The sequence below is a fragment of the Sus scrofa genome, chromosome 5 (genome assembly GCF_000003025.6).
Source record: "Sus scrofa isolate TJ Tabasco breed Duroc chromosome 5, Sscrofa11.1, whole genome shotgun sequence".
Classification (NCBI taxonomy): Eukaryota; Metazoa; Chordata; class Mammalia; order Artiodactyla; family Suidae; genus Sus; species Sus scrofa.
Genome location: NC_010447.5, coordinates 28,708,460 through 28,733,571, shown reverse-complemented (window position 1 = coordinate 28,733,571; position 25,112 = coordinate 28,708,460). Strand labels below are relative to the sequence as shown.

At 39.4% G+C, this 25,112-nt stretch overlaps 2 protein-coding genes across 2 annotated transcripts in view; one reads left to right on the top strand and one right to left on the bottom strand.

The window, feature by feature from the left end:
* Positions 1–17,206, top strand: part of C5H12orf56 (chromosome 5 C12orf56 homolog) — a 102,771-nt gene extending 85,565 nt beyond the window's left edge. The window contains exons 9-13 of the mRNA XM_013997692.2: positions 6,352–6,475; positions 8,544–8,618; positions 9,171–9,245; positions 12,813–12,991; positions 16,981–17,206. Of these exons, the coding sequence (XP_013853146.2) occupies positions 6,352–6,475; positions 8,544–8,618; positions 9,171–9,245; positions 12,813–12,991; positions 16,981–17,107 (580 nt within the window). The 3' untranslated portion in view covers positions 17,108–17,206. The remainder of the gene's footprint in view (positions 1–6,351; positions 6,476–8,543; positions 8,619–9,170; positions 9,246–12,812; positions 12,992–16,980) is intronic.
* Positions 1–25,112, bottom strand: part of XPOT (exportin for tRNA) — a 196,366-nt gene that overhangs the window by 141,765 nt on the left and 29,489 nt on the right. Inside the window, exon 3 of the mRNA XM_021091942.1 lies at positions 16,414–16,664. The gene's annotated coding sequence lies outside the window, so the exon portion shown is untranslated. The remainder of the gene's footprint in view (positions 1–16,413; positions 16,665–25,112) is intronic.

The following is a 25,112-nucleotide window of genomic DNA, read 5'->3' as shown; positions in this document are numbered from 1 at the left end:
ATCAAAACAGATATTTCTCCAAAGAAGACAAATGGCCAAAAAGCACATCAAAAGGTGTTCAACATCACTAATTATTAGAGAAATGCAAATCAAAACAATAATGAAATATCACCTCACACCAGTCAAAAAATCCATTATCAAAAAGTTTACAAATACTAACTGCTCAAGAGGGTATGGAGACAAGGAAATCCTCTTACACTGTTGATGGAAATGTAAACTGGTACAACCACTATGGAAAATGGTATGGAAGTTCCTCAAAAAACTAAAAACAGAACTATGATATGATCCAGCAATCCCACTCCTGGGCATCTATCAAGAGAAAACTGTAATTTGAAAAGATACATCACCCCAGTGTTCACAGCAGCACTATTTACAATGGTGAAGACATGGAAACAACCTAAATGTCCATCAACAGAGGAATGGATAAAGAAGATAAGGTACATATATACAATGGAATATTACTCAGCCATAAAAATGAAACAGTGACATTTGCAGCAAGGTGGATGGACCTAGAAATTATCATACTAAGTGACATTAGACAGTGAACAACAAACATCATATGATATAACTTATATGTGTAATCTAAAAAACAGATACAAATGAACTTATCTGTAGAACAGATTCACAGACTTTGAAAACAGACTTACGGTTACCAAAGGAGAAATGTGGGGGTGGAGGTTTGGGATTGGCATGTGCACACTGTAGTACATGGAATGATTGGCTAACAGGAAACTGCTGCACAGGGAACTCTACCCACTATTCTGTGATAATCTATGTGGGAAAAGAATCTGAGAGAGAGAATGGATGTGTGTACAAAAAAAAAGTCTAGAAACAAGAGTTTCTGTGTGGCTCAGCAGGCTACAGATTCAGCATTTTCACTACTGTGGCTTAGGTCACTAGCTCCGATTGGACCCCTAGCCTGGGAACCTCCATATGCCCCAGGTGCGACCCTAAAAAGACAAAAGACAAATAAAAAAAAAAAAAAGAAAGAAAATATTGCTAAAATTGATATCACCCAAATTTCCCTTAAATCCAGATTTTCTAAGCTTTCCAAGTTATGTGAACTTCTAGAACTATATTTGCTCTGAGTCAAAAGACCAAGAAATTACATTTATACTAAAACATCTTACCACTAGACATCCATTTGCATGTCTGAGGATCCAAAAGCTCAGTCAAGAATGGTCTTCAATTGCCACCAAAAACTACTAGAACTCATAAATGAATTTGGTAAAGTTGTAGGATACAAATATGCAGAAATCAGTGCATTTCTATACACTAACATGGAATATTGGAAAGAAAAACTAAGAAAATAATTACAATGGAGTTCCCATCATGGCTCAGCAGTTAACGAATCTTACTAGCATCAATGAAGGCTCGGGTTTGACCCCTGGCCTTGCTCAGTGGGTTAAGGATCTGGTGTTGCTGTGAGCTGTGGTGTAGGTCACAGATGCGGCTTGGATCCTGCACTGCTGTGACTCTGGTATAGGCCAGTGGCTACACCTCCGATTTGACCCCTAGCCTGGGAACCTCCAAATGCCAAGGGTGCAGCCTTAGAGAGACAAAAAAAAAAAAAAAAAAAAAAAGGGAAACAATCACAAGAGGGGCAATATAAGGGTAGGGGATTAAGAGGTATAAACTATTTTTTTTTTTTTTGTCTTTTTGCCATTTCTTGAGCTGCTCCCGCAGCATGTGGAGGTTCTAAGGCTAGGGGTCGAATCAGAGCTGTAGACGCCAGCCTATGCCAGTGCCACAGCAACTCGGATCCGAGTTACGTCTGCAACCTACACCACAGCTCACGGCAATGCCGGATCCTTAACCCATTGAGCAAGGCCAGGGATCGAACCCACAACCTCATGATTCCTAGCTGGATTTGTTAACCACTGAGCCACAACGGGAACTCCAAGAGGTATAAACTATTAAGTATAAAGTAAACTACAAGGATATATTATACAACATGGGGAATATAACCAATATTTTTATAATAATTCTAAATGGAGTATAACCTTTAAAATTTTTGACTCACTACATCATATACCTGTAACTTATACAATATTGTACATAAACTATACTTCAATAAAAAAACCATGATGGGAGTTCCCATTGTAGCTCAGTAGAAACAAGTCCAACTAGTATCCATGAGGATGCGGGTTTGATCTCTGGCCTTGCTCAGTGGGTTAAGGATCTGGCTTTGCCGTGAGTTGTGGTGTAGGTCATAGAAGTGGTTTGGATCCCACACTGCTATGGCTGTGGTATAGACTGGCATCTATAGCTCTGATTTGACCCCTAGCCTGGGAACTTCCATATACTGTAGGTGCATACCTGGAAAGAAAAGAAAAAAAAAAAAAAACAAAACATGATGAGTTACCACTTCTTGAAAATGAAACAAACAATTCCATTTACAAATCACATCAAGAAGAATAAAATATCTAGGAATAAGCCTACCTAAGGCAGTAAAAGATTTGTACTCAGAGATCTATAACACACTGATGAAAGAAACTGAAGATGACACAAACAAATGGAAAGATATACTGTGTTCATGGATTGGAATAATATTGCTAAAATGACCATATTACCCAAGGCAATATGTAGTTTCAATGCAATCCCTATCAACATACCAATGGTATTTTTCACAGAACCAAAACAAATAATTTAAAATTTTGTATGGAAAATTAAGAAGTTCCGAAATAGCTAGAACAATTATAACAAAGAATAGAGCTAGAGGTATCACACTCCTTGGCTTTGTACTATATTACAAAGCTACAGTTATCAAAACAGTATGGTACTGGCACAGATCAATAGAATAGAATAGAGAATTCAGAAATAAACCCAGGCAATTATGGTCAATTAATCTACAACAAAGGATGTAGAAATATACAATGGAGAAAACACAGTCTCTTCAATAAGTGATGTTGGGAAAACTGGACAGCTACATATAAAAGAATGAAATTAGAACATTTTCTAGCACCATACAGAAAAATAAACTCAAAATGAAAGAACTAAATTTTTTTTTAGAGAAATAACATTTATTGATCACATAGGTTTTTTTTAGACACTTTTGTTGTATTTTACACATATGATCACATTTCCTATTCACAACCAGCTGGTCAAGTAGGCATCATAATTCTCATTTGACAAACATGTCCAAAGGGCTCTTGAATGAAAAGATGAAAGCCAACCATTTTTTCTTAAATTATGAACCCAAGCCCATTTTCAGAAAATAAACTGTTAAATAATCTGTTGTTTTTACTTATGATATACAGTTATAATTTGGTTTTGTAAGTTTTACCTTTCTTGTAAACTTGCTGTAACCCAGGGTATTGAATTTCAATGAAAAGAAGTTAGTGCTGTATATTTTCTTGAGAGTAAAACATTTTATGGAAATGGTAAATGGTAGTGTAAATACATCTACACTATAGATATATAGGCTTTTTTAGTTAATCATATTTGAGGAAATACTTGTGGCCTTAAATTAACCTAAGCAGACTTAGAAGGATAGGACTAGAAGTTACTTTCTTGGAGTTCCCGTCATGGCTCAGTGGTTAACGAATCTGACTAGGAACCATGAGATTGCATGTTAGATCCCTGGCCTCTCTCAGTGGATTAAGAATCTGGTGTTGCCATGAGCTGTGGTGTTGGTCGCAGATGCGGCTCAGATCCCACATTGCTGTGGCTCTGGCATAGGCTGGCAGCTACAGCTCCGATTAGACCCCTAGCCTGGGAACCTCCATATGCCATGGGTGCAGCCCTAGAAAATACAAAAAAAAAAAAAAAAAGTTACTTTCTTAAATGTACTCCTTGATCTGAGAGTATTTCCATAAAAACAACTCAGTCCTGTTGTTTCTCCATCCTATTTTTTTTTTTCTGGCTAATATGTCTTGCTGTCATAGTCAGTAGGACATGAAAAATTACTGTTAAATGTGTGACGTTATTTAAATCAGTGTGAAAATGATTCCCTAGTAAACACCCACCTAAAATCTTTCTCTCTCTCGCAACAACATTCACAGATGTATAAACATTTTGGCTATGGGAAAACCTTGTGCTGCTTTTACATCTTAAGATTGGGTAGTTTTATAATTCCTCTCATTTTCTGCCTGCTTTTTCAGTCTCACATTTTGCCATTCTCACTCACTATCCCTAATTTCAGCCTCTAGCACCTAGCCACATATAGGCAATACATTCTTTGTATTCACCCAAAATTGACCAAGAAAGGTTTCAGTCCACCCTTCTTGTGTTGTATTTCTTACCTATTTTCAGTTAATGAATCACTAAAATTGTTTTACACAACTGGGACACACTGATCAAAATCTCACAATATGTACAAATATAAAGCAATACAGCTGGCTGATAAAATCACCTATAGAAAGGCAGTATTCAGTGATAGTTAAGGCTATCTACTGCCTCATCATAAAAGGTGGCTTTCTGGCAGAAGCGTAAACAGCAACTAAGAGTAAAGTGGCAGAAGCACCTCCTCCCCAACTTAGTTGTCGTAATCCACACATTACTAAAGTATCTCAGCTAAGCTGGGAAGACGGAACAATTTCTCAGGTGTTGTCTGTCTGAACTCCAGGAACAGTGAATGAGCTCCTGCAGTCCAGATTCTGCCTCTGACCACTTCAGTTCAATAAGGTGTTCTGCTTCAGGGACAAGCACTTACTAGCCAGTGCTTAAAGATCTGTTTGAGATTACTAGCAAGTTTCGCCTGCACTAGTATCTGTTTTTACATGGTGGGACACAGATGTTTGTGGGGTCTAATCAATACTTAGAAAAGAAAGAACTAAATTTAAGACTAGAAACTATAAAGCTCTTGGAGAAAACATAGGCAGAACACTCTTTGACATAAATTGTAGCAATGTTGTTTGATGGTCTCCTAAAATAAAGGAAACAGAACCAAAAATAAACAAATGGGACTTAATTAAACTTAAAAGCTTTTGCAAGGCAAAAGAAACCACTGACAAATTGAAAAGACAGGCTGCTGAATAGAAGAAAATATTTTCAAATGATATGACTGATAAGGGGTAATAGCCAAAATATATAATCAACTCATACAACTCAATATTAAAAAAAAAAACAACTTGATTAAAAAATGGGCATAAGATCCGAATAGACATTTCTCCAAAGAAGACATACTGATGGCCAACAGGCATGTGAAAATATGCTTAATGTCATTAATCATCAGAGAAATGCAACTCAAAACCACAATGAGATACACCTGGCAGAATGGCTGTCATCAAAAAGATCACAAATAATAAAAATCATTATAAAAAAAAAAGTTTCTGCTGTATAGCACTGGGAACGATGTCTGTTCACTTGTGATGGAGCATGATAATATGAGAAAAAAGAAGGTATACATGTATGTGTGACTGGGTCACATTGCTATGCAGTAGAAAATTGACAGAACACTGTAAACCAGCTATGATGGAAAAAAATAAAAGTCATTCTTAAAAAAAGACCACAAATAACAAACATTGGTGAGAATGTGGAGAAAAGGGAACATTTCTACACTATTATAGGTACATTGGTATAGCTACTGTGGAAAACAGTACAGAGATTCCTCAAAAAACAAAAAATAGAACTACCATATGATCCTATGATTTCACTACTGGGTATATATTTGAGGAAAATGAAAACCCTAATTCAAAAAGATATTCACTCCAATGTTTATAGCAGCATTATTTACAATTGCCAAGCTATCGAAGCCATCCAAGTGTCCATCAAAAGATGAATGGATAAAGAAGATGCGGTGTATACATACACAGGAATAATATTTGGCCATTAAAAAGACAAATACTATATGATATGTGTGGAATCCAAAAAAAAATAAAACCAGTGAATATAACAAAAAAAGAAACAGACTCAGACCTAGAGAACAAACTAGTGGTTACTAGTGGAGAGAGGGAAATGGGGAGGGGCAAAATAGCAAAATAGAGGTAGGGGATTAAAAGGTACAAATTACTAGGTATAAAATAAATGTGCTACAATGTAATTATTGTATAGAATAGGGAGTACATCCAATATTTTATAATAACTATATGTGGAATATAATCCATAATTTTTTTTGGCAGTGCCCATGGCATGTGGAAGTTCTTGGGCCAGGGATTGAACCCGAGCCAAGCTGTAACCCAAGCCACAGGAGTGACAACACTGAGTCCTTAGGCACTAGGCCACCAGGGAACTCCCTATAAAATTTTTGAAACACCTGACAATACTGTAAATCAACTATATCTCAATTAAAAAAAGGATGGTGTGCAATATTTCATATTTTTAAGTATTATTATATTCAGTGTCTGTAAATTTAGTGTCACTGGTTTTTTTTTTGAAATTTACTCATTAAGTGCTTTTATTTTTTTTCAGGGGAACACTTTTTAATCTTGTGGTAATTTTAATTAGCGAGCCTCAGATTCCAAAATCATGTCCTGTGTTTGACATCCAATTGGTGGCTGATTCAACTTTAGTTGAGATGTCTTTTGATGCTGAGGTGAGATGAGAATTTTGGAATAGACTAAATATAATATATAGTGGTCCTGAGTTCTTCTGTGTGGACCATGACATTGCAAAGTATAGAAATATATTAAATCAAAGAGTAAATATTTCATTATTAACCTCAAAACTTAGCTGTTCTCTCAATATTAATATTATATCCACTTTATGTTTAGTAAGAAATAATCAGTACTCAGGATATATTCAATAAATCTATTTTTGTATGTGTCTATATAAAATATTTACGACTATATGATTCTACAGCAGGAGTCTAATGGGTAAAAAAGCACTGTCTTAGAGATTTTAGGATTAATGTTTTTGCCTTAGTTTACCATTTCCTTATCTATTTAAGTAGCACAAACTTAGTGAGAGTTGCTTGTTTTTTTCTAAAGTCTTAGTAAAACATTAGAGATATCAAAGTACTTATAATGCACTTATTCTGACAGAATAAATCAGGTTATTATTAGTTTGTTTGGAGCAGGCCAACATATACTTTTTTCAAAGGATTTGATAGTTCTTGAACATACAATTAGTTATGTTTTAGAAAACTCTTAAATTCACTCTTTCATTCAATAAATGTTTATTGAGCATCTGTTATAAGCTAGAGTGGGGGCAGTGGAGTCAAAAAAGAAGCAAAAAAGACACACTCTCAGCCCCCCATTAGTTTGTAGTCTGGTTAGAGAGACAGATGTTAGTCAAATATAACATCAGTGTATTATTACAGACTGTATATAGAGCATCTATGATACTATGATACCAATTTCAATAGTGGAGTGAGTGGATTAGGGATGAAAGATGAGGGAGGCAAGACTGACAGGCAGAGGTGTTAAGAAGCTAGTGCTATCGTCCAGGCGAGGGATAATATGGGCCAGAAAGAAGCTTTCCTTAACCCCCAAAAGAGACTAGGCTTTCTTTTTAGAGCTCTCCTAACTTCCTGTGCTTTTCTTTCACAATGCTTGTCTCGGTTTGTAACTATGCATTTATTTATGTGATTATGAGCTTGATGTCCACTCCCCAGTAGATTGTTGATTCCGTGAGGCCAGGGACCATGTCTCTATTACTCTCCATTGTATCCCCAACTAGTACAGTGTGTGATGCATATTTGTTGCATGAACAAGTGAAGAAAAGGGACAGTAGTTGTGAAGAGGATAGATTCTAAAATTTTTAGGAAACAGAGTTGATAGGTTGATGGAAAATAAAGAGTGAAGATTAGATGGCTTTTAGACTCTAGCCTGGGTATCAGATGAGAATTACAAAAAGAATAGGTTTAAATGGGAAATAATGAGATTGGTTTTGGATGAGTTTATTTGATTTGCCTTTTATATTTTCATATGAAAATGTCTAGTGGGCAGCATAGATAAGTCTGAATTTCTAGGTTTTGGACCTGCTAATCTTTTGCACATGGGCTATTAGTGAAGCCATGAGCAAATCATATAAATTCTGGTTCCAAGGTCTAATTGAGTGGAAGATTTCAAACTAGAGCCCTTCCTTGAAATATTGTCAGGGAAAGTGTGTGGCCTATAGCATGCCCACAGACACAGTTCTCAGGCACCACGTGGCCTATAGGCTAGAAGACAGCCTCACCAACTTTTAGAGTTCCTGAGAACAAGAGCAGCCTAATGTCTCTAACCCTATATTTATCCATATCACACACAGAAAGAGTGATACTTTCAGTTGGGCATAAGACTAAATTTCCCAGAGAATTGTCCACCTTAATTCTGGGAAGCATAGTGTCTACATTCTTTAAGGAAGCAGGGTTGTTGATATGAATGATTTAGCAAATCAAGTGTGTAATTTTTGTGTGTGTTAGTATTCTGTAGGCCATTATATTTCCTGTTCCTGACCTACTTTCTTAGCCATTATTAAGTGTGCAGTCATTTTATGAGAGTCACTGTTTTGAGAATGACAGAATCAAATGGAACAAGAAAATTGAGCACACTAATAAGATGTTCCATTAATTAGAAGAAATTCTGTTCTAAGTACCTAAAGAGAACCAGGAGAAATTACCACTTCATTCGTTCCAGCTCTGCCAATGACACTGCATTGATTACTATTTAAAATTCTAGTTACAGAAGCTTGTCCTGGAATATACAGACACAGCTACAGCACTTTTATATGAGATACTTCTTGTCTTTCAGCAGGTACAAAATGTTTTTATTATGCATACTGTATTGTACGATTATTGTATAAGTCATGACTTCTACATATATATCATTAATAATGTATCTTAAAAATGCTTGTATTAATGTCCAAAATTGATTGATTTAAATGATAGTACTACTTTTGCTCTTAAGTATTTATCCAGCTTATTTTCCTAAATACTGATATTAAGATTTGATTAATCAGCATAAAATATATTTGAGAATGAATATCCTTTTCTTCATCTTTTTAGGGCTGCACCCACGGCATATGCAAGTTCCCAGGCTAGGGGTCGAATCGGAGCTGCAGCTGCCAGCCTAAGCCACAGCCACAGCAATGCCAGATTCTAGCTGTGTCTGCGACCTACACCGTAGCTCATGGCAATGCCAGATTCTTAACCCACTGAGTGAGGCCAGGGATCAAACCAGCCTCCTCATGCATACTAGTCAGGTTCATTACTGCTGAGCCACAACAGCAATTTCAAGAATGAATATCTTTTTAGGTATAACTTGAACTTCATGAATATAATGTGTTTATTTCCTTGAATATTTTAGGGAAATCTTGGCTCGGGGTCAACAAATTTTGCTATTAGCTGGATGATGTCCTTTCTACAAAGTCGTCCTCCCACAGTAAGTAACTAGAAGCAGAAATAAAACTACAACTGAAGGTTAATGAAACAGATGCTCTTGTGCTTAATTAATGAAACACAAAATTTCTCTATACGTAGTCAGGTTTATAAAACAGAAGTTTTACTTTAATAAAAACAAAATATTTTTTTATTTGGTACCTTAATGTTTAAGGTACTGAAATGACATTTATATAATCTCTAATGAAAAGCCCTAAAATATCATCTCTATGATTAAATGCAAAAAGAACATTTATATTAAACATTACGGTCTGTAGTATTACCATCTCCTCCTTGACACTACAAATGCATTTCATGGTCTGCTCTATCTTCCCACTAAACTACAGTTAGAGGAATTTATTCAAAATAAAAACCTGATTATATCATCCCTTGCTTTAAATCTCTCCTAATAGGAGTTCCCACTGTGGCTCAGCAGGTTAAGAACCTGACATAGTGTCTGCAAGGATGCAAGTTTGATTCCCCAGCCTTGCTCAGTGGGTTTAGGATCTGGCGTTATCGCAAGTTGTGATATAGGTCACAGATGCAGCTCAGCTCTTGTGTTGCTGTGGCTGCGGTGTAGGCCTGCAGCTGCAGCTCTGATTTGACCCCTACCCTGGGAACTTCCACATGCTGTAAGTGTGGCCATGAATAGAAAGAAAAAAAAAATCACCCATAATAAATAAAGACATAACAAATAAAGGCTAAACTCAACATGGCCTACAAGGCTGTGCACATTATGACCATACAGCCTCATCTGGTCCCTCACTCTTCCAGCTATGTGGGTCACATACTCACTGCCTAACCCCAGGATCCCCAACTCCATCACAGGATCTTTACCATTCCCTCTGTCTGGCTGAAATGCTTTTCCCTCCCTTTTCCACCTAGTTAACACCTACTTGTCCTTCAGGCCTCATTGCTCCTTCCTCCTGGGGGTTTGGGGGGATGACTTTCTCACCTCTGACTAGGTCAGATTCCCCCACTGTGGGCACACATGGTCATAGCATGGTGTCTTCTTCCTTTTCTTCATAGGACTTGTCACTGTTGCAGTCTGCATTTGTTTGTGTTATTATTTGGTTCTTTCTTGTGATAGCCATTAGTATCCACATATATTCTGGCTCCCTCTCCTTTCAGGCATGTAGGAGGAGTGTACATCCCTCCCTACTTGAAATTAGGCAGTTCTCTCTTTTTGCTTTGGCCAGTGAATGTGAGCAGAAGTAACCTATGTCACTTTTTGCCCAGAGGTTAGGAGTCAGTGCATGCTTCCCTGTCTTCAGTTTCCTTATGGCATGGTGACTGGCAAGATTCCATATGGTCCCGAGTGACTACAATGAGCAGAACCCCCCCAAGGACCCTTAAAGGACATACAGCATGAGCAAATAATAAACCTTTGCTATATTAAGCAAAGCACTGATATTTTGTGAGATTTGCTACCACAACATAATCTAGTTTACCATGATTGATACAATATCTTTCTCCCCAAACAGACTCTGGGTGCCGTAAAGGTAGGAGATATGTCTGTTATGCTAAGCACATAATAGATATTAAATAAAATATCTGCTGATTTCATTCTAATAAAGGCTTTATCTCTTAATTCCTTGTCATTTCCCCAAATCTAGTTTCCCTTTACTCATTTATGTATTCATACATTCAATCCACACAGATTTAATTGGAAATCTTTTCAAAAGGTAATAATTTAAAAAAAAGGTAATAATTCAAACTAAATTTTCATTGCTAAAGGAGTACTTGACATATGTGTTCTCTTTCCACATATGAATGTGCCTCTCTTGACCATTGGCAATTTCAGGCTTTGAGCTATTTTTTTAAGTGCTGTTGAAACTGTCCTAGAATATTTAGATTCTCTTACCAGATCTCTTTGACATTTGTTTACAAAAACCTGCATGGAGTCAGAGGGTACATTTGTCAGTAGTACAGCCAATTGCCTTCTATAGAGATTGAGCCCAAGAACTTGGTTTCTTTAGCAGCATTTAGACCCTAATCAGTCTCAGGCTCCTTTCAAGGAGTGTTGTAAACTTAGTCATTCCCACCAACAGAAGCTTAGATATGCAAGAGGCAAGACCCTTACCTTTTTTGTATGGTATCTGAAGACCCTATTATCTAAACCGATATGTGAAATTTGGGGTCCTAAGAACTTCAAATAATTGTAAAATTTCCTTATCAACTTCTTGGGTTGGTTCACCAAAGGAATTGAGTTGAATATGAGGCTAGTCTGTAACCACAAAGCATGTCAGGAGGAAAGATGGCAAAAGGACCACTAACACAGTTGAAAGCTTCAATATTAACCCAGTTCTAAAGAGTTTGGGTAGAAACAGACCATTTGAGACCATTTGCTAGCAAGGAAACTGTTGGGGGTCATTGAATACAATTGCATGCCAGTCAGCTCTGGCTGATGTTCTTACTTGGTTAGAGTAAGATGCTCAAAAAAATTAAAAATTTAATCCCCAAACAGGCATTGCTTTGTTTCACTGCTCCAGACTCTCTGATTTCAATCTGCATTTTCCTGACACAATATTTAGACAATATGTGTAAATGGCTCTAGACTGGGGAAAACTCACTTCAAACCGCCTTACTTAGGAGGGTTCAGTAGCAACATTAATAGAAAAGGCAACATTCATTGGTACTAATTTAACAGTATCCAGAATGACTTGCTGGTTAGTGCCTGAAAAGGCACTAGTATTGCTTTCTGTGTTTTACAGTAGCCTACCTTTATGGATAGCAGTTTGAAAATGCACCCCTTTCCCTCAAAGGAAAGAAAGAAAGAGAGAGAGAAAGAAAGAAAAGACGTGTAATCCACTGTTTGTTTGTTTTTTCTTTGGTTCTGTTGTGGATGGCAGGTTCGTTATGTGTGCGAGAAACAGGAAACCAATGATTTCATATTACTGCTACTTTTTCCATTTTAATTTCCCCCTTGAGAAATGATAGCAGAAATATTCTTGGTGAAAACTCCAGCTAGTAGTGATGGCAACACTGCTTGCTTGTTTTAAGGCTGGTTTTCTTTGCTTTCTCACTGTTTTTCAAGGTGGGGTCCAGGAAACAAATTCATCAGAATTGTTTATGGTAAATATCTAGACCTGGGACTCAGAATTCTGCATGGTTAGTGATTTGCCTAGGTGATTTTTATGCATACTAAATATTGAGAATGGCTGCCTTATGGGAACCTTCTTTAAAAGTTACAGGCAGTTTATTTCTGTGAGTCATTTGTTCTTAACAGGAGAACAGAAGAGAAACATCTTCCCTTCTAGAGGAGGCCATGGGTCTTTCTGAGCTCCCTTTCATCTCCACTCCTGCTTCCAATGTTCTCCTTCCACTTTGGAGCCAAACTTCTATGACAGTCAGCCCTAGTTCTGATCCTGCTTGTAGTGGGGCAACTGGTAAACCCAACTGGTCTATGGTCTGGTGCTCCTTGAGTACTATTTCAACGAGAAAGGGTGCAAGGGCATTGGTGTAAGGGTGGGGAGGACTTCAGCCTAGATTTACAGTTCAGCTTCCAGATGAAGTAGGTGCTCTTACAGGTGGCGTGCAGCCTACATGTAACTTCATTTTCCTTGCCTAGATTACTTTTGTGGCCAGTGTTGTGAAAGAAGTGGTGAAGGGGCTTTCAGCTTCATTTCAGCTGCTACGTCCTAGCCAAGCAGTTCTGTTGTACCAAAGACTTTACATCCTCAAGAGCTGTCTGCAGTATAGCAAGACTTTGGCTGAGTATATTAGGAATGACTACAGAGAAGAATTCAGGTAAGAGAAAGTCTGAATCTTGTGATCCACTCATTTCTGATTTTTCATACACAACTACAACACGGCCCAATATTTGGATGATTAAGTGACAATGGGAAATTCTATTTCTATTTTTAATAACAGTTTCTTTGATTTGAAAGTCTGAATCTTGTGTGCACTAAGATCCACTCATTTCTGATTTTTCATACACAACTACAACACGGCCCAATATTTGGATGATTAAGTAACAATGGGAAATTCTATTTCTATTTTTAATAACAGTTTCTTTGATTAAATAGTTACCTTACTGTGGCAAGGTAGGATTTGGGGAGGGGAGCTGTTGAAGCATATTGTCACTTGAAGTACATTTCTAGGCCAGAAAAGACTAGTGAAAATCAAGCTCTCTCTGAAGAACTATTTCTTTCTTTCTTTCTTTTATTTTTTGTCTTTTGTCTTTATATGGCTGCACCCTTGGCATATGAAGGTTCCCAGGCTAGGGGTCGAATTGGAGCTGTAGCCGCCGGCCTACACCACAGCCACAGCAACGCAGGATCTGAGCCGCATCTGCAACCTACACCACAGCTCATGGCAATGCCAGATCCTCAACCCACTGAGCGAGGCCAGGGATTGAACCTGAAACCTTATGGTTCCTAGTTGGATTAGTTAACCACTGTGTCACGATGGGAACTCCTGAGAACTATTTCTTATCCATTGTCTTTATATTGCAGCCAGCATCTATCTCACAGAACTAGTAATGATTTTAACATGCTATGGGTAATTAAAAATAACAAACCTTACTTAAAGAGATGATATATTATGGATTGTGAATGCACTGAGTCATTGGGAAAGAAAAACAATTGATAAAGGAGGAACGATGAAGGCAGTTACTAGGGTTTTTGTTTTGTTTTGTTTCATTTATCCCTCTCTTACTTTCAGTAACAAAACAGTATGAAGGAACAGTAGTGAGCATTGGTTTCATCAGCCAGCTTGTTCTGTACCTCAGGGGTTCCTACTTCTATTTATATTCTGGTAAAGCTAAATGCACTTAGCAGTACAGCCCTGCATTAGCACCCATCGAGGGAAAAAACCTCAGGTTATGTCTAACTTAAGATGAAAAGGGTGCAGCAGGCATAGCTTTGCTACCAGTTTGCATAGAGACATGCAAGGATGTGGAGGCATATATTATGGCCTTAGATTTGCTTTAAAAATTTCTTTTTGCCCAATTTGTGGACTCTGTTTTTCCTCCATGTGGTTTTTATACCATAGCTCCCATTCTGCCTCTCATAAAAGGGTTTCTTTGGCCCACTCTGGGCCACACAACCCAATGTTTTCCTCACCTTTTTTTGGAGATAAAATTCATATAGCATGACAGTCATCATTTTAAACATTTTAAAGTGTGCAATTCAGTGGCTTTTTAATACTTTTCATAATGTTGTGCAACCATTGCCACTATCTAACTGCAGAACATTTTCATAACCTCCCAAAAAACCTGTTACCTGTGAAGAAGTCACACTCCAGCCCCTGGCAACCACTAATCTACTTTCTGTCTGTGGATTTACCTATTTTGGACATTGCATATAAATGGAATCATACACTATATGGCCTTTGTGTCCGGCTTCTTTCGCTTAGCATGATGTTTTCAAGGTTCATCCTCGTTGTAGAGTGGATCACAAAAACCAATTTTTAAAAATTAGTTATGCACATTAAAAAATCAGAACAATGGCAAAAATAGCATCATGCTCCTACACGACAGCAGTTGGATGGGGCTCAAAAGCAGCTACTTCCTTAGGTGGATCCTGTACTGTTTATCGTGCCACCGTCTCCTTTCTCCATCTTTCCTCTTAACCCTTCCTCTTAAAAATGTAATCTGTGGGCATTGAGGTTTGTGATCCTCATTTTTTACACAAAATGATTTTCAACCTGCCATGCAACAGAGTCAGCAGAATGACTATTAAAAAATACTGATACCTGGGGTTTCCGTCGAGGCTCAGTGGTTAGCAAATCCGACTGGCGGGTTCGATCCCTGGCCTTGCTCAGTGCGTTTAGGATCTGGCGTTGCCATGAGCTGTGGTGTAGGTTGCAGACATGGCTCGGATCCCGCATGGCTGTGGCTCTGGTGTAGGCCGGTGGCTACTGCTCCGATTCGACCCCTAGCCTGGGAACCTCCATATGCTGAGGGTGTGGCCCTAGAAAATGCAAAAAGACAAAAATAAATAAATAAATAAATAAATAATACTGATACCTGATACCCAGGTCTCACATGTAGAGTTCTCTTCAGTTTGTCTGGTATGGGGCCTGGGCATTGACATTAAAATAAAAACTCTCCAGGTGATTCTAATGTGTGCCCAGGGTTGAGAACCCATTTTTCAAGCCATCCAAGGGGTTGGCTAAAGATTTTCTTACTTTTGTTTCTTCCCTGACCCTAGAAACACTGGCCTATACACTGACCCTGGCCTATGCACTGACCCTTGAACAGTATTGTGGTTAGAGGTGCCAACCCCTACACAGCTGAAAATCCACATATAATTTTTGATTCCCCCCCAATTTAACCAATAGCCCAATGTTGTTTCTGATAACATAAGCAGTTTATTAACACATATTTTGTATATGTATTATATTTTGTATTCCTACAATAAAGTCAGGTAGAGAAAAAATATTAAGAAAATCATAAGAGAAAATACATTCAGAGTACTGTACTATATTTATTGATACTGTAAGTTTATGTTGTCTTTATTTATTTATTTTTTTTGGTTTTTTGTCCTTTTAGGGCCGCACCCATGGCATATGTAGGTTCCCAGGCTAGGGGTCAAATTGGAGCTACAGCTGCCGGCCTACACCAGAGCCACAGCAATGCCAGATCCGAGCTACATCTTTGACCTACACCACAGCTCACAGCAACGCCAGATCCTTAACCCATGAGCAAGGTCAGGGATCGAACCCGCAACCTCATGGTTCCTAGTCAGATTCGTTTCCGCTGCGCCACGACGGGAACTCCTAGGTTGTCTTTACAAAACGGACTGTCTATCAGTACCTACATCAATATTGTCTTATATGATATCAAACACTGTTACACATATTGCTAACACTGGACATCAAAAATGAAAAGATAACGTGAAAAAGAAATTTGTACTTATTTACAGGTATAACAATTGATGTACTGATAACAAAGAAGCAGCAAGGTGACTGCTTCAAGGTAGCTTAGCTTATACAATAATGTATAAAATTTTATGGCATAGAGTATTACAGTCATATTCATAATATAGTATTGGAAACATTGTTACATTTTAAAAAAACACTTACCTGTGATCATAGGCTAATACAAAGTTTTTCCAGTTACAAAAGAGAGAAGCATAATGCATGGTATGTAATTCTTGGAAAGCAAAGTTATACAACAGTCATAAGAAAACTAACACACTATTAATTTTTATTTAAACATCACTCACCTTAAGCCTTAGTAAGGATAGGTTATCCACTTCATTACAAGTCTTGCCCACGGCGTCCTGCACATTTACTTTTATATACTTAGGGGAAAAAAAATCCACATATAGGTGGACTCGTGCAGTTCACACCCACGTTGTTCAAGGGTCGCTGTACTTTTCCTGAGGCCGTGGGGGGTGAACTCTCCTCTTCCCTTTTGACTTGGCCCTTGTGGGCACCCCACCTTGACTCATTTCAACTCCCTGTTGTGTATGGCCTGTGAAAACAAGAGGCAGGAGCCTCAGCTCACACTGTGGTTAGGTCAGTACTGGCTTCCTTAGTAATGCTTTGATAATTGTTACATTAATAATGCAGTTTGCTTTCTTTGCTGAAGTGCTTCAGCGAGCTGAAAGGCTCACACAGCAGAGGTCTTCTAGGTTACAAACGGGGGAGGCTGGAGGGTGAAAAATGCTAGCAGTCTTGTGGGTTAGACTGACTCTCCCACTGCCAGTAAGTGCATATGTATGGATGTGGCCAGTGTGAAAATTCTTGTTTTTAAAACTCTCTGTTTTGTTTCTTTTTATGATTTGCAGGTATTTTATTCACATGCCAGCCTTGGAAAAAAGGCTTCCATTATGTTACCCTATTACCCAACCTACCACTCAACTTTTTCATGAAGTTCTGAAACTGGTTGAACAGAAACAATATCTGAAATGTTAATGAGTATAAAATGTTGATTGGGAGTCAATATTTATGAGAAACATTTTTGATTCATTATCTGGCTATTCCTGCATCCTATAAACAAAGATTTTATTTGAAGCTTCCATCAATATCTCTCTCAGAGAAGTTTTTAATCTGCTACAAAAAAAAAGTTTAAATACACTGACATACATAATGTGGTGCTAAAGATGCGCATTTTTCTAAGAGAAAAGGTTTCTGAACACCTAAAAACTTTCTAGACATGAAGGAAACAGAAACCCACGAAGAGCAAATGTAGAAAGTGCACCCTGATGAGTTTTGTTGGTATAATAATGGTGAGTGGCAGGAAGTTTCTGAAACATCCCAAGATAAACTGTTGTGGGGAGTATAAATTACCACGTGATCACATTAGAGAAATGCTGGGCAACTGGATGACATCCCCCTTCTTCACCTGTAAGAAATTCTAGTGACATAAGTATTCATGGATGAGTGAGCAGGAGAACCCAGCCACAGCTACAGGGAAGGCCAGTTCCTCATTTATCACAGGGAAGGATGCTGGGGCTTTCTTGTCAAACTAAATGTATTCCCTCCGTCTCAGGCACCTGGAGGGTAACGTGAGCAGTCTTGTAGACTGACTATGAAAGAGAAACGGTCTATGAGCAGTTATAGCTCTTCCAGTTATTTTGAAAAACGTCTTCACTATTTCCTAGGGCAGTGCTCTAACTTAACCCAACAAAACCCTTAACTGTGGCCCCACTGTTAAGCTACTGAATTTGGGCTTCTCAGAATTTAGGAACTAGGCCCTCCATTCAACTTGAAGGAGGATCAAAGAAAAATCCACAGCCCAAGCAAGCGCTCGCAAGCCGGATGTGCCTGTGCGATGCCGTAGAGAGAGAATTCAACTCACTAAGGACATCTTGTTTCTGGTTGTGGCTTAGCTACTAGCCAGCTGGTTGACCTGGAAAGTCGGGTCTCCTTTCGGAGCTTCCTCTGCTACATGGAAGGACAGGATTAGATGTTCTGTAGATTTTCTTCCAGCTCTAACATTCTCTGCCTGTGATGAGACACTAATGTTAAACACTCTGTAACAGGGGGGTGTGTTCCTCTGCTAGTCTTGCCCAGTGGGTTATTTCACATTGATTCCAAATAATCCTGCTTTCTTTGGACTAACCATTTCCATCTCGGCTGCTACCAGCCTTGCCCAGAAAGTGTCCAGTCTTCTCCACTAAGCCAGGACTACAAGTCTTCTACTCTCCAATCTGCGGGCAGAAAGGGGAGCAAAATGGTGTTTATGAGTGTCCTGGGCTGTTAGATAAGGGATTTATTCCCAAGGGATGGTTAATCAGAAGAACAGAAAAAGATTCTTAAGACAAAGGTGAGCAACACTTCAAACCGGACAAATAATGGACTGTCTACTGTTGAGTATGGAGCCTGTGGATGAATCACAGGATCAACTCAGCTCTGGCTCAGCTTCTCGGCAGTGCCCTGGCTGGGCTAGTGGCAGTGAGGCTCTGGAGAGGGCTTGGGGCTTCTTTGCCATGTGCTTTCCTATGCATGTTGCCTCTTCTCTCTCACTCTTCTCTTCACTCTGAGAGCATACTTTATCTCACCTCTGGAAGCAAAAGCCCCATCCAAATGTACCTGACTCTTTCCACATAGGGCTTAGTCAGTAGCTTTTTTGAAAGCTAGTGGTTGAATATTTGTTGTCCTGATTTTCTTATGACACATGGCTATTCATCTGCACAGTCTGGGAGAAGAGGGAAAACCCAGAAATGAATACTTGGAAGGTTATCCTGCCGCAGTTCTTTCCTACTATGTGTTTTTTGCATTGTTGCCAAAGCCAAGAAAACCATTAAATAATCCATCTCTATTAGTGGTCAAACACATGTGATTAACTAACTATTGACCTCAACCACCGAATAATTATTTTTCAGGGAAACTAACTGTAGAAAAATTGTGAACAGGAAAACCACGGGTGACCTTTTAAGAATACAAAGAATCACCAAAAATGCCAGCGCACACAGCCAGTTTTCAGTTTAGAGATTCTAAACTCTGAGCACTTTGATACTATAAGCATTGCCACTTACCACCTCCACTAAGAGTAAAGTCGTAGTAATGAGCTCTGTCATTAACATATGTGTTGAGGTTAAATAGTTGGTTGAAATTCCAGATCTGCACTAGTTTTGGACCTTGGGAAATTACTTAACATCTCTAAGCTTTAGTCAAAACAAAGCTATAGCCTGAGTAATTAAAAAACAAACAAACAAAAAAAACCCAAAGCTATAGCCTACCTCATAGGGTTGTTAGAATTAAATGAAAAAGTGTTGGTAAAGCACGTAGCATGGTAATGTGGGAAGCAGTAAGGATTCAGTACTTATTATTAAAATACTGTCAAAGCTGCCTGAGAACCTCGAGATTCCTAAGTATTACCCTTATTTATTTTATTTTATTTTTTGTCTTTTTGCTATTTCTTTGGGCCGCTCCCGTGGCATATGGAGGTTCCCAGGCTAGGGGTCCAATCGGAGCTCTAGCTGCCAGCCTACGCCAGAGCCACAGCAACGCGGGATCTGAGCCGAGTCTGCAACCTACACCACAGCTCACGGCAACGCCGGATCCTTAACCCACTGAGCGAGGCCAGGGACCGAACCCACAACCTCAAGGTTCCTGGTCGGATTCGTTAACCACTGCGCCACGACGGGAACTCCACCCTTATTTTTTGAACCAATTTGGGGATTAGCTACTACACTCGGCACCTAATCCATGTAGGATTGATGAACAGATCCATGTGGTTATTAAACTGAAAATTCAGTTTTCCATTAGCAGGAGTGACAAGTGACTATTTCTACCTTGCACCACCACGAAGGACTGTTGACTCTGACATTCCCAATACAAGAGCTGTGTGGGAAATATTCTTCCCAAGGGGGGACAGGAAGTTTTTTTAGTCATGTAAACTTTTTTTTTTTTTTAACCTTTGACTTAAATAGCTAATTACTAACTGATCAAACAGACTTAGCCATTCTGTCCTTATGCAGTTCCTAATTGATTCACAGGTAGTGTTAGGATAAGTAAATGAAGACTTTCTTCATTTTACTGAAATCTAGATAATCTAGAAACTATGCAAAGAGGGCAAAGCGTGAAGTTCCTATAATTGATAATATATTTCACTTATTTCTATACTGACTCTGACGGGTAGTACGACTTTTCATGGTGGATGAAAAGGCCTGAGAGTATGGCATTAAATGTGCTATGAGGCATTTGATAAAAATGGTCACAGCTTATTGCCTGGTGATATTCTCCAGTCTAGGAGATTATATTTTCTCTGAGGTTAGAATCACTTGTTTTATATTTAATGTATTTGTAGAGTAGAGAGGTTCAGTGATAAATGTGGAAGGGAAGCTGGAATTCTTTTTCTTTCTTTTTCTTTCTCTCTCTCTCTCTCTCTTTCTCTCTTTCTCTCTTTCTTTCTCTCTTCATTTGCTTTTTAGGGTTTTACCTGTGTGTGGCACATGGAAGTTTCCAGGCTAAGGATCGAATGAGAGCTAGAGCTGCCAGCCACAGCCCCGGCTACAGTAACTCAGGATCTGAGCGCGTCTGTGACCAATACCACAGCTCACAGCAACTCTGGATCCTTAATCCACTGAGTGAGGCCAGGGATCGAACCTGCATCCTCATGGACACTAATCGGGTTCTTAACTGGCTGAGCCACAATGGAAACTCCCGGAAATTTCTCGAAGGAATGAATTTGATGGGAATTTCTGAGCAATTTTTAATAGTTTTAATTCACTGATTTCTCTTTCTTCACTGTATTTACTTCTAAAATGCAATACTGACTTGTAAGGTCCACTTGGATTTGGCTCTCAAAAGGAGGGAGACAGTAATTCTTCATCCTGTCAGACCAAGCATTCTGTGTCTGGATATCTGTCTTTTGGATCTAAAGCTTTTCACCGGGGAAGGCAGCATGACTCTGGCTGGAAATCTGGGTCGTGTAACTTTGGAAGAGTCCAGATTCTGTGTCAGAAAGACCTTGTTTTGATTCTTGCCTGCCTTCTTTCTTGTTATCAGACTTTTGGCAGGTTCTTTGACTTCTTTCACAACTTCCATTTTATCAATCATAAGTTAATAAAAAAGACTGCCTTAAGGGTTTTTGGGAATATTCATTCATTTATATGTAAACAAATCATTCTATGGCCAGCATATACAGAGACAAACCATATGGCATTGTCATTTTCAAGTTTAAAACTGTCAATATCTGCAATTTCATATGGTTTCAAATAAAAACTCCTCAATAAATGGTAGCACTTAACCTAAAGAAACACTAACTTTCTTTGAGAACTTATACTTTAAATACATGTCATTAGTTCTAATTTCCCAGACAGTATGGCACTGTTATAACATGGCTTATTCTTGCACAGATCTCAATAATTACAAATTATTGAGTGGGCATAATATAATTAAACATATTCACATGTAATTTTAAATTTTGTTCCTTTATTTCCCCCCAAAAAAAGGAAAAAAAAAATCTGTTCTTCCACCAGTCTCCTCCTCCTCAGTGAACTGTACTTCATTCAATCTATTGCTCAAAAGAAACAATTGAGAAAGCTATTTTCTCCTTTCTCTTCATCCTCCAAATGCAATCCATCAGCAGTGGTTACTGGAAATTCCTTCAAAATCTATGCCTAATCTACTGACTTATAATTATTGCTGCTCTTGTCCAAACATTCATCACCTACTGCAACGCATGATTTAGTCACCCTTTCACCTTTGGCCCCTACAATCCTTTCTCTAAGGTAAGTGTTTTTTTTTTTTTTTTTTTTTTTCTTTTTAGGGCCGCACTGGGGCATATGGAGGTTCCCAGGTTAGGAGTTGAATCGTAGCTACAGCTACTGGCCTACACCACAGCCACAGCAATGCCAGATCCGAGCTGTGCCTGCAACCTACACCACAGCTCACACAAGCGAGGCCAGGGATCAAACCCACAACCTTACGGTTCCTAGTCGGATTCGTTTCCACTGCGCCATGACGGGAACCCCAAGAGTGTTCTTTTTGAAGGAGGAAATCAATATAATTGCTGATTTAAAAACTTCCCACGGGAGTTCCTGTCGTGGCGCAATGGTTAAGGAATCCGACTAGGAACTATGAGATCGAGGGTTCGGTCCCTGGCCTTGCTCAGTGGGTTAAGGATCCAGCGTTGCCGTGAGCTGTGGTGTAGGTTGCAAACGAGGCTCGGATCCCGCGTTGCTGTGGCCCTGGCATAGGCCGGTGGCTACAGCTCCGATTGGACCCCTAGCCTGGGAACCTCCATATGCCGCAGAAGCGGCCCTAGAAAAGGCAAAAAGACAAAAAACAAACAAACAAAAAAACAAAAAAAAACCCAAAAAACAAAAAAAAAACTTCCCACTGCTTCCTGTTACCCAAGATGAAATCCAAAGTCCTAAACATGGCTTTCCGGGCCTTTCGTGACTTGGCCTCAAACTACCTCTGTGACCTACCTAATCACTCTGCTCACCCATTACTCCCTAAACACACCAGCCCTGATTGTTTTCCTTCAGTTCTCCAGGTTCTTTCAAGCCCTGGACATATGCACTAGCAAATGCTTCCCCCCCAGATTTTCAAATGTCACTTCAAAGAGGGCTTCACTGATCCAAAGCTGGCCTCCCATCCACCTACGTCACCTTCCACTTGTTTGTTACAATGTAAGAATTTAAGGCTGGGCCCTCATCTGCCTTGTTCATTACTATACCCTAACACCTGCAATAGTCCTTGGCACAAACTGCCTCTTCTTCTTTTTTGTCATTTTAGGCCAAACCTGTGGCAATATGAAAGTTCCCAGGCTAGGGGTTGAATCAGAGCAGCAGCTGCTGGCCTATGCCACAGTCACAGTAACGTCAGATCTGAGCTGCGTCTTCGACCTACTCCACAGCATGGCAATACCAGATCTTTAACCCACTGAGCGGGGCCAGGGATCGAACCCTCATCCTCACGGATACTAGTCAGGTTCTTAACCTGCTGGGCCACAATGGGAACTCCACAAATGAAAGAATGAAAGAATGGGCTAAAGAAACATGTAGAAGGAGGCCACAGAGAGGAGCGCCTGCCCCAGCTGCTTCGTGACAGCAAACTCACAACAAACCCCGAGTGAGAGCTGTAGAAGAACCACCCAGGCAATCCAGAGACTTGTGAGATATAACAAAGGGTTATATTTTTCCCGATATCATTAAGGTATAATTGACAGATAAAATTGTAAAATAAAGTATATAACATGCTGATGTGATGTTTTTCTTTACTGTGAAAGGATTCTCCCTCCCTCCCCCAAGTTAATCCATGCCTCACCTCACACATTTACCTTTTTTTGGTGGCAGTGGGGGTGGGGGAAGACCATTTAAGTTCTACTCTCTTATCAAATTTCAATTGTATAATATATTGTTATCAACTGTGGTCATCATGTTATACATTGAGGATCTCATGTAATGTCATAAATTAGATCCTTAGACTTTATTCATCTTATTATTGAAAGTCTGTACCCTTGAAAGTTTGGAGAAGTACCAACCTATTTCCTATTTGCCTCACCCCCTAGACCCTGGCAACCATTTTCCACTCTCCGTTTGTATGAGTTTGATTTTTTAAAACAATAAAGTGTTACTCTAAGCTTTTGAGTTTTGGAGTGATTTGTTATGTAGCAATAGGTAAACAAAACGAGAACATTTCCCTTTTAAATAAAACCTTACAACATTATATCAGCATTAGGGTAATTCCAAATTAGATAATTCACCAGGAGTTCCCACTGTGGCACAGCAGAAACAAATCCAACTAGGAACCATAAGGTTGTGGGTTCGATCCCTGGCCTCGTTCAGTGGGTTAAGGATCCGGCATTGCTGTGAGCTGTGGTGTAGGTCACAGACACGGCTTGGTACCTGTGTTGCTGTGGCTGTGGTGTCAGCCGACAACTGCAGCTCCAATTGGACCCCTAGCCTGGGAACCTTCATATGCCGCGGGTGTGGCCCTAAAAAGCGAAACAAACAAACAAACAAAAAATATATATCTCACCACAATCAGGCACTCTAGCCAGCGTAAGTTTTCTGCTTGTCTAAATGTTCTTCTAGCTTTTTTCTACATTACTAAAATCATATCGAATTTCCCTTTCGTCCCTTTAAATGGATTTGACAGTGTCCTACTTGATAGGATCCCACACAGTTCTCCTCCCTTGAAAATGTGATTTTTATCTGTCAAGACACCATAGAGTCCACACTGTCACTGTCCCTTACTGGGGAGGAACCTTTGGAGTCACACGGCGTAAATAAGAGCAGGCCACTTAAGTGTTGATGGTTTATGGTGAACACCATGTGGACGGAGATGGTTTCTGCCCTCAACCCTTACCTTTCCAGCCAGAGCCTCAGAGGGACTGCTGAGGGAAAGTCATAAAGCTTGGAGGAGATAAGGTTTAGAAGGTGTGTTCATTATATATCTGAGAGATTTCCAGCTTCTGAGTTTGAGGAAACCTTGGGGCCAAGGGTTTTCTTTTCTTCTCATTTTTTCTTTCTTTCCGGTCTTCTTTTCCTTTCTTGTTGTTCTCTACTTAGAAGGGGACTCTGGCCCTGGAGATCTAAGAGGGGCTACAGGTGGCGCAAGAGAAAAGGAAGGAAGATATTTATCCCAAGATTCTAAGAAGCAAAGGGGTCCTGTAAGTTTCCTTCCAGGCGGGCCACTCCTTTGAAGACCACAGGAGGGGTGTGGGATTTTCAGGGCTTAAGTTGTGCCTATAAATAAAGAAGTTTGATCTGACCAAAGCGCTAACCTCCTTCCCTCCTCTTTCTACTTTTGGTGGTGATGAGGACAGAGTAGTTGGTGGTGGTGGTGGCAGTAATAGTGGATGTGCTGATTTGTTTGTTTTGTGAGCAAGGAGGCCAGTAGAAGAGGGTGGAGGGTGGGGATCAAGTGGCACAGGGCCACTGTGGGTTTTTGTGGATTATCCTTCAATTTCTGCCATTATTTATAACACTGTTTCTATAGGGAAATGATTCTGTCTTCC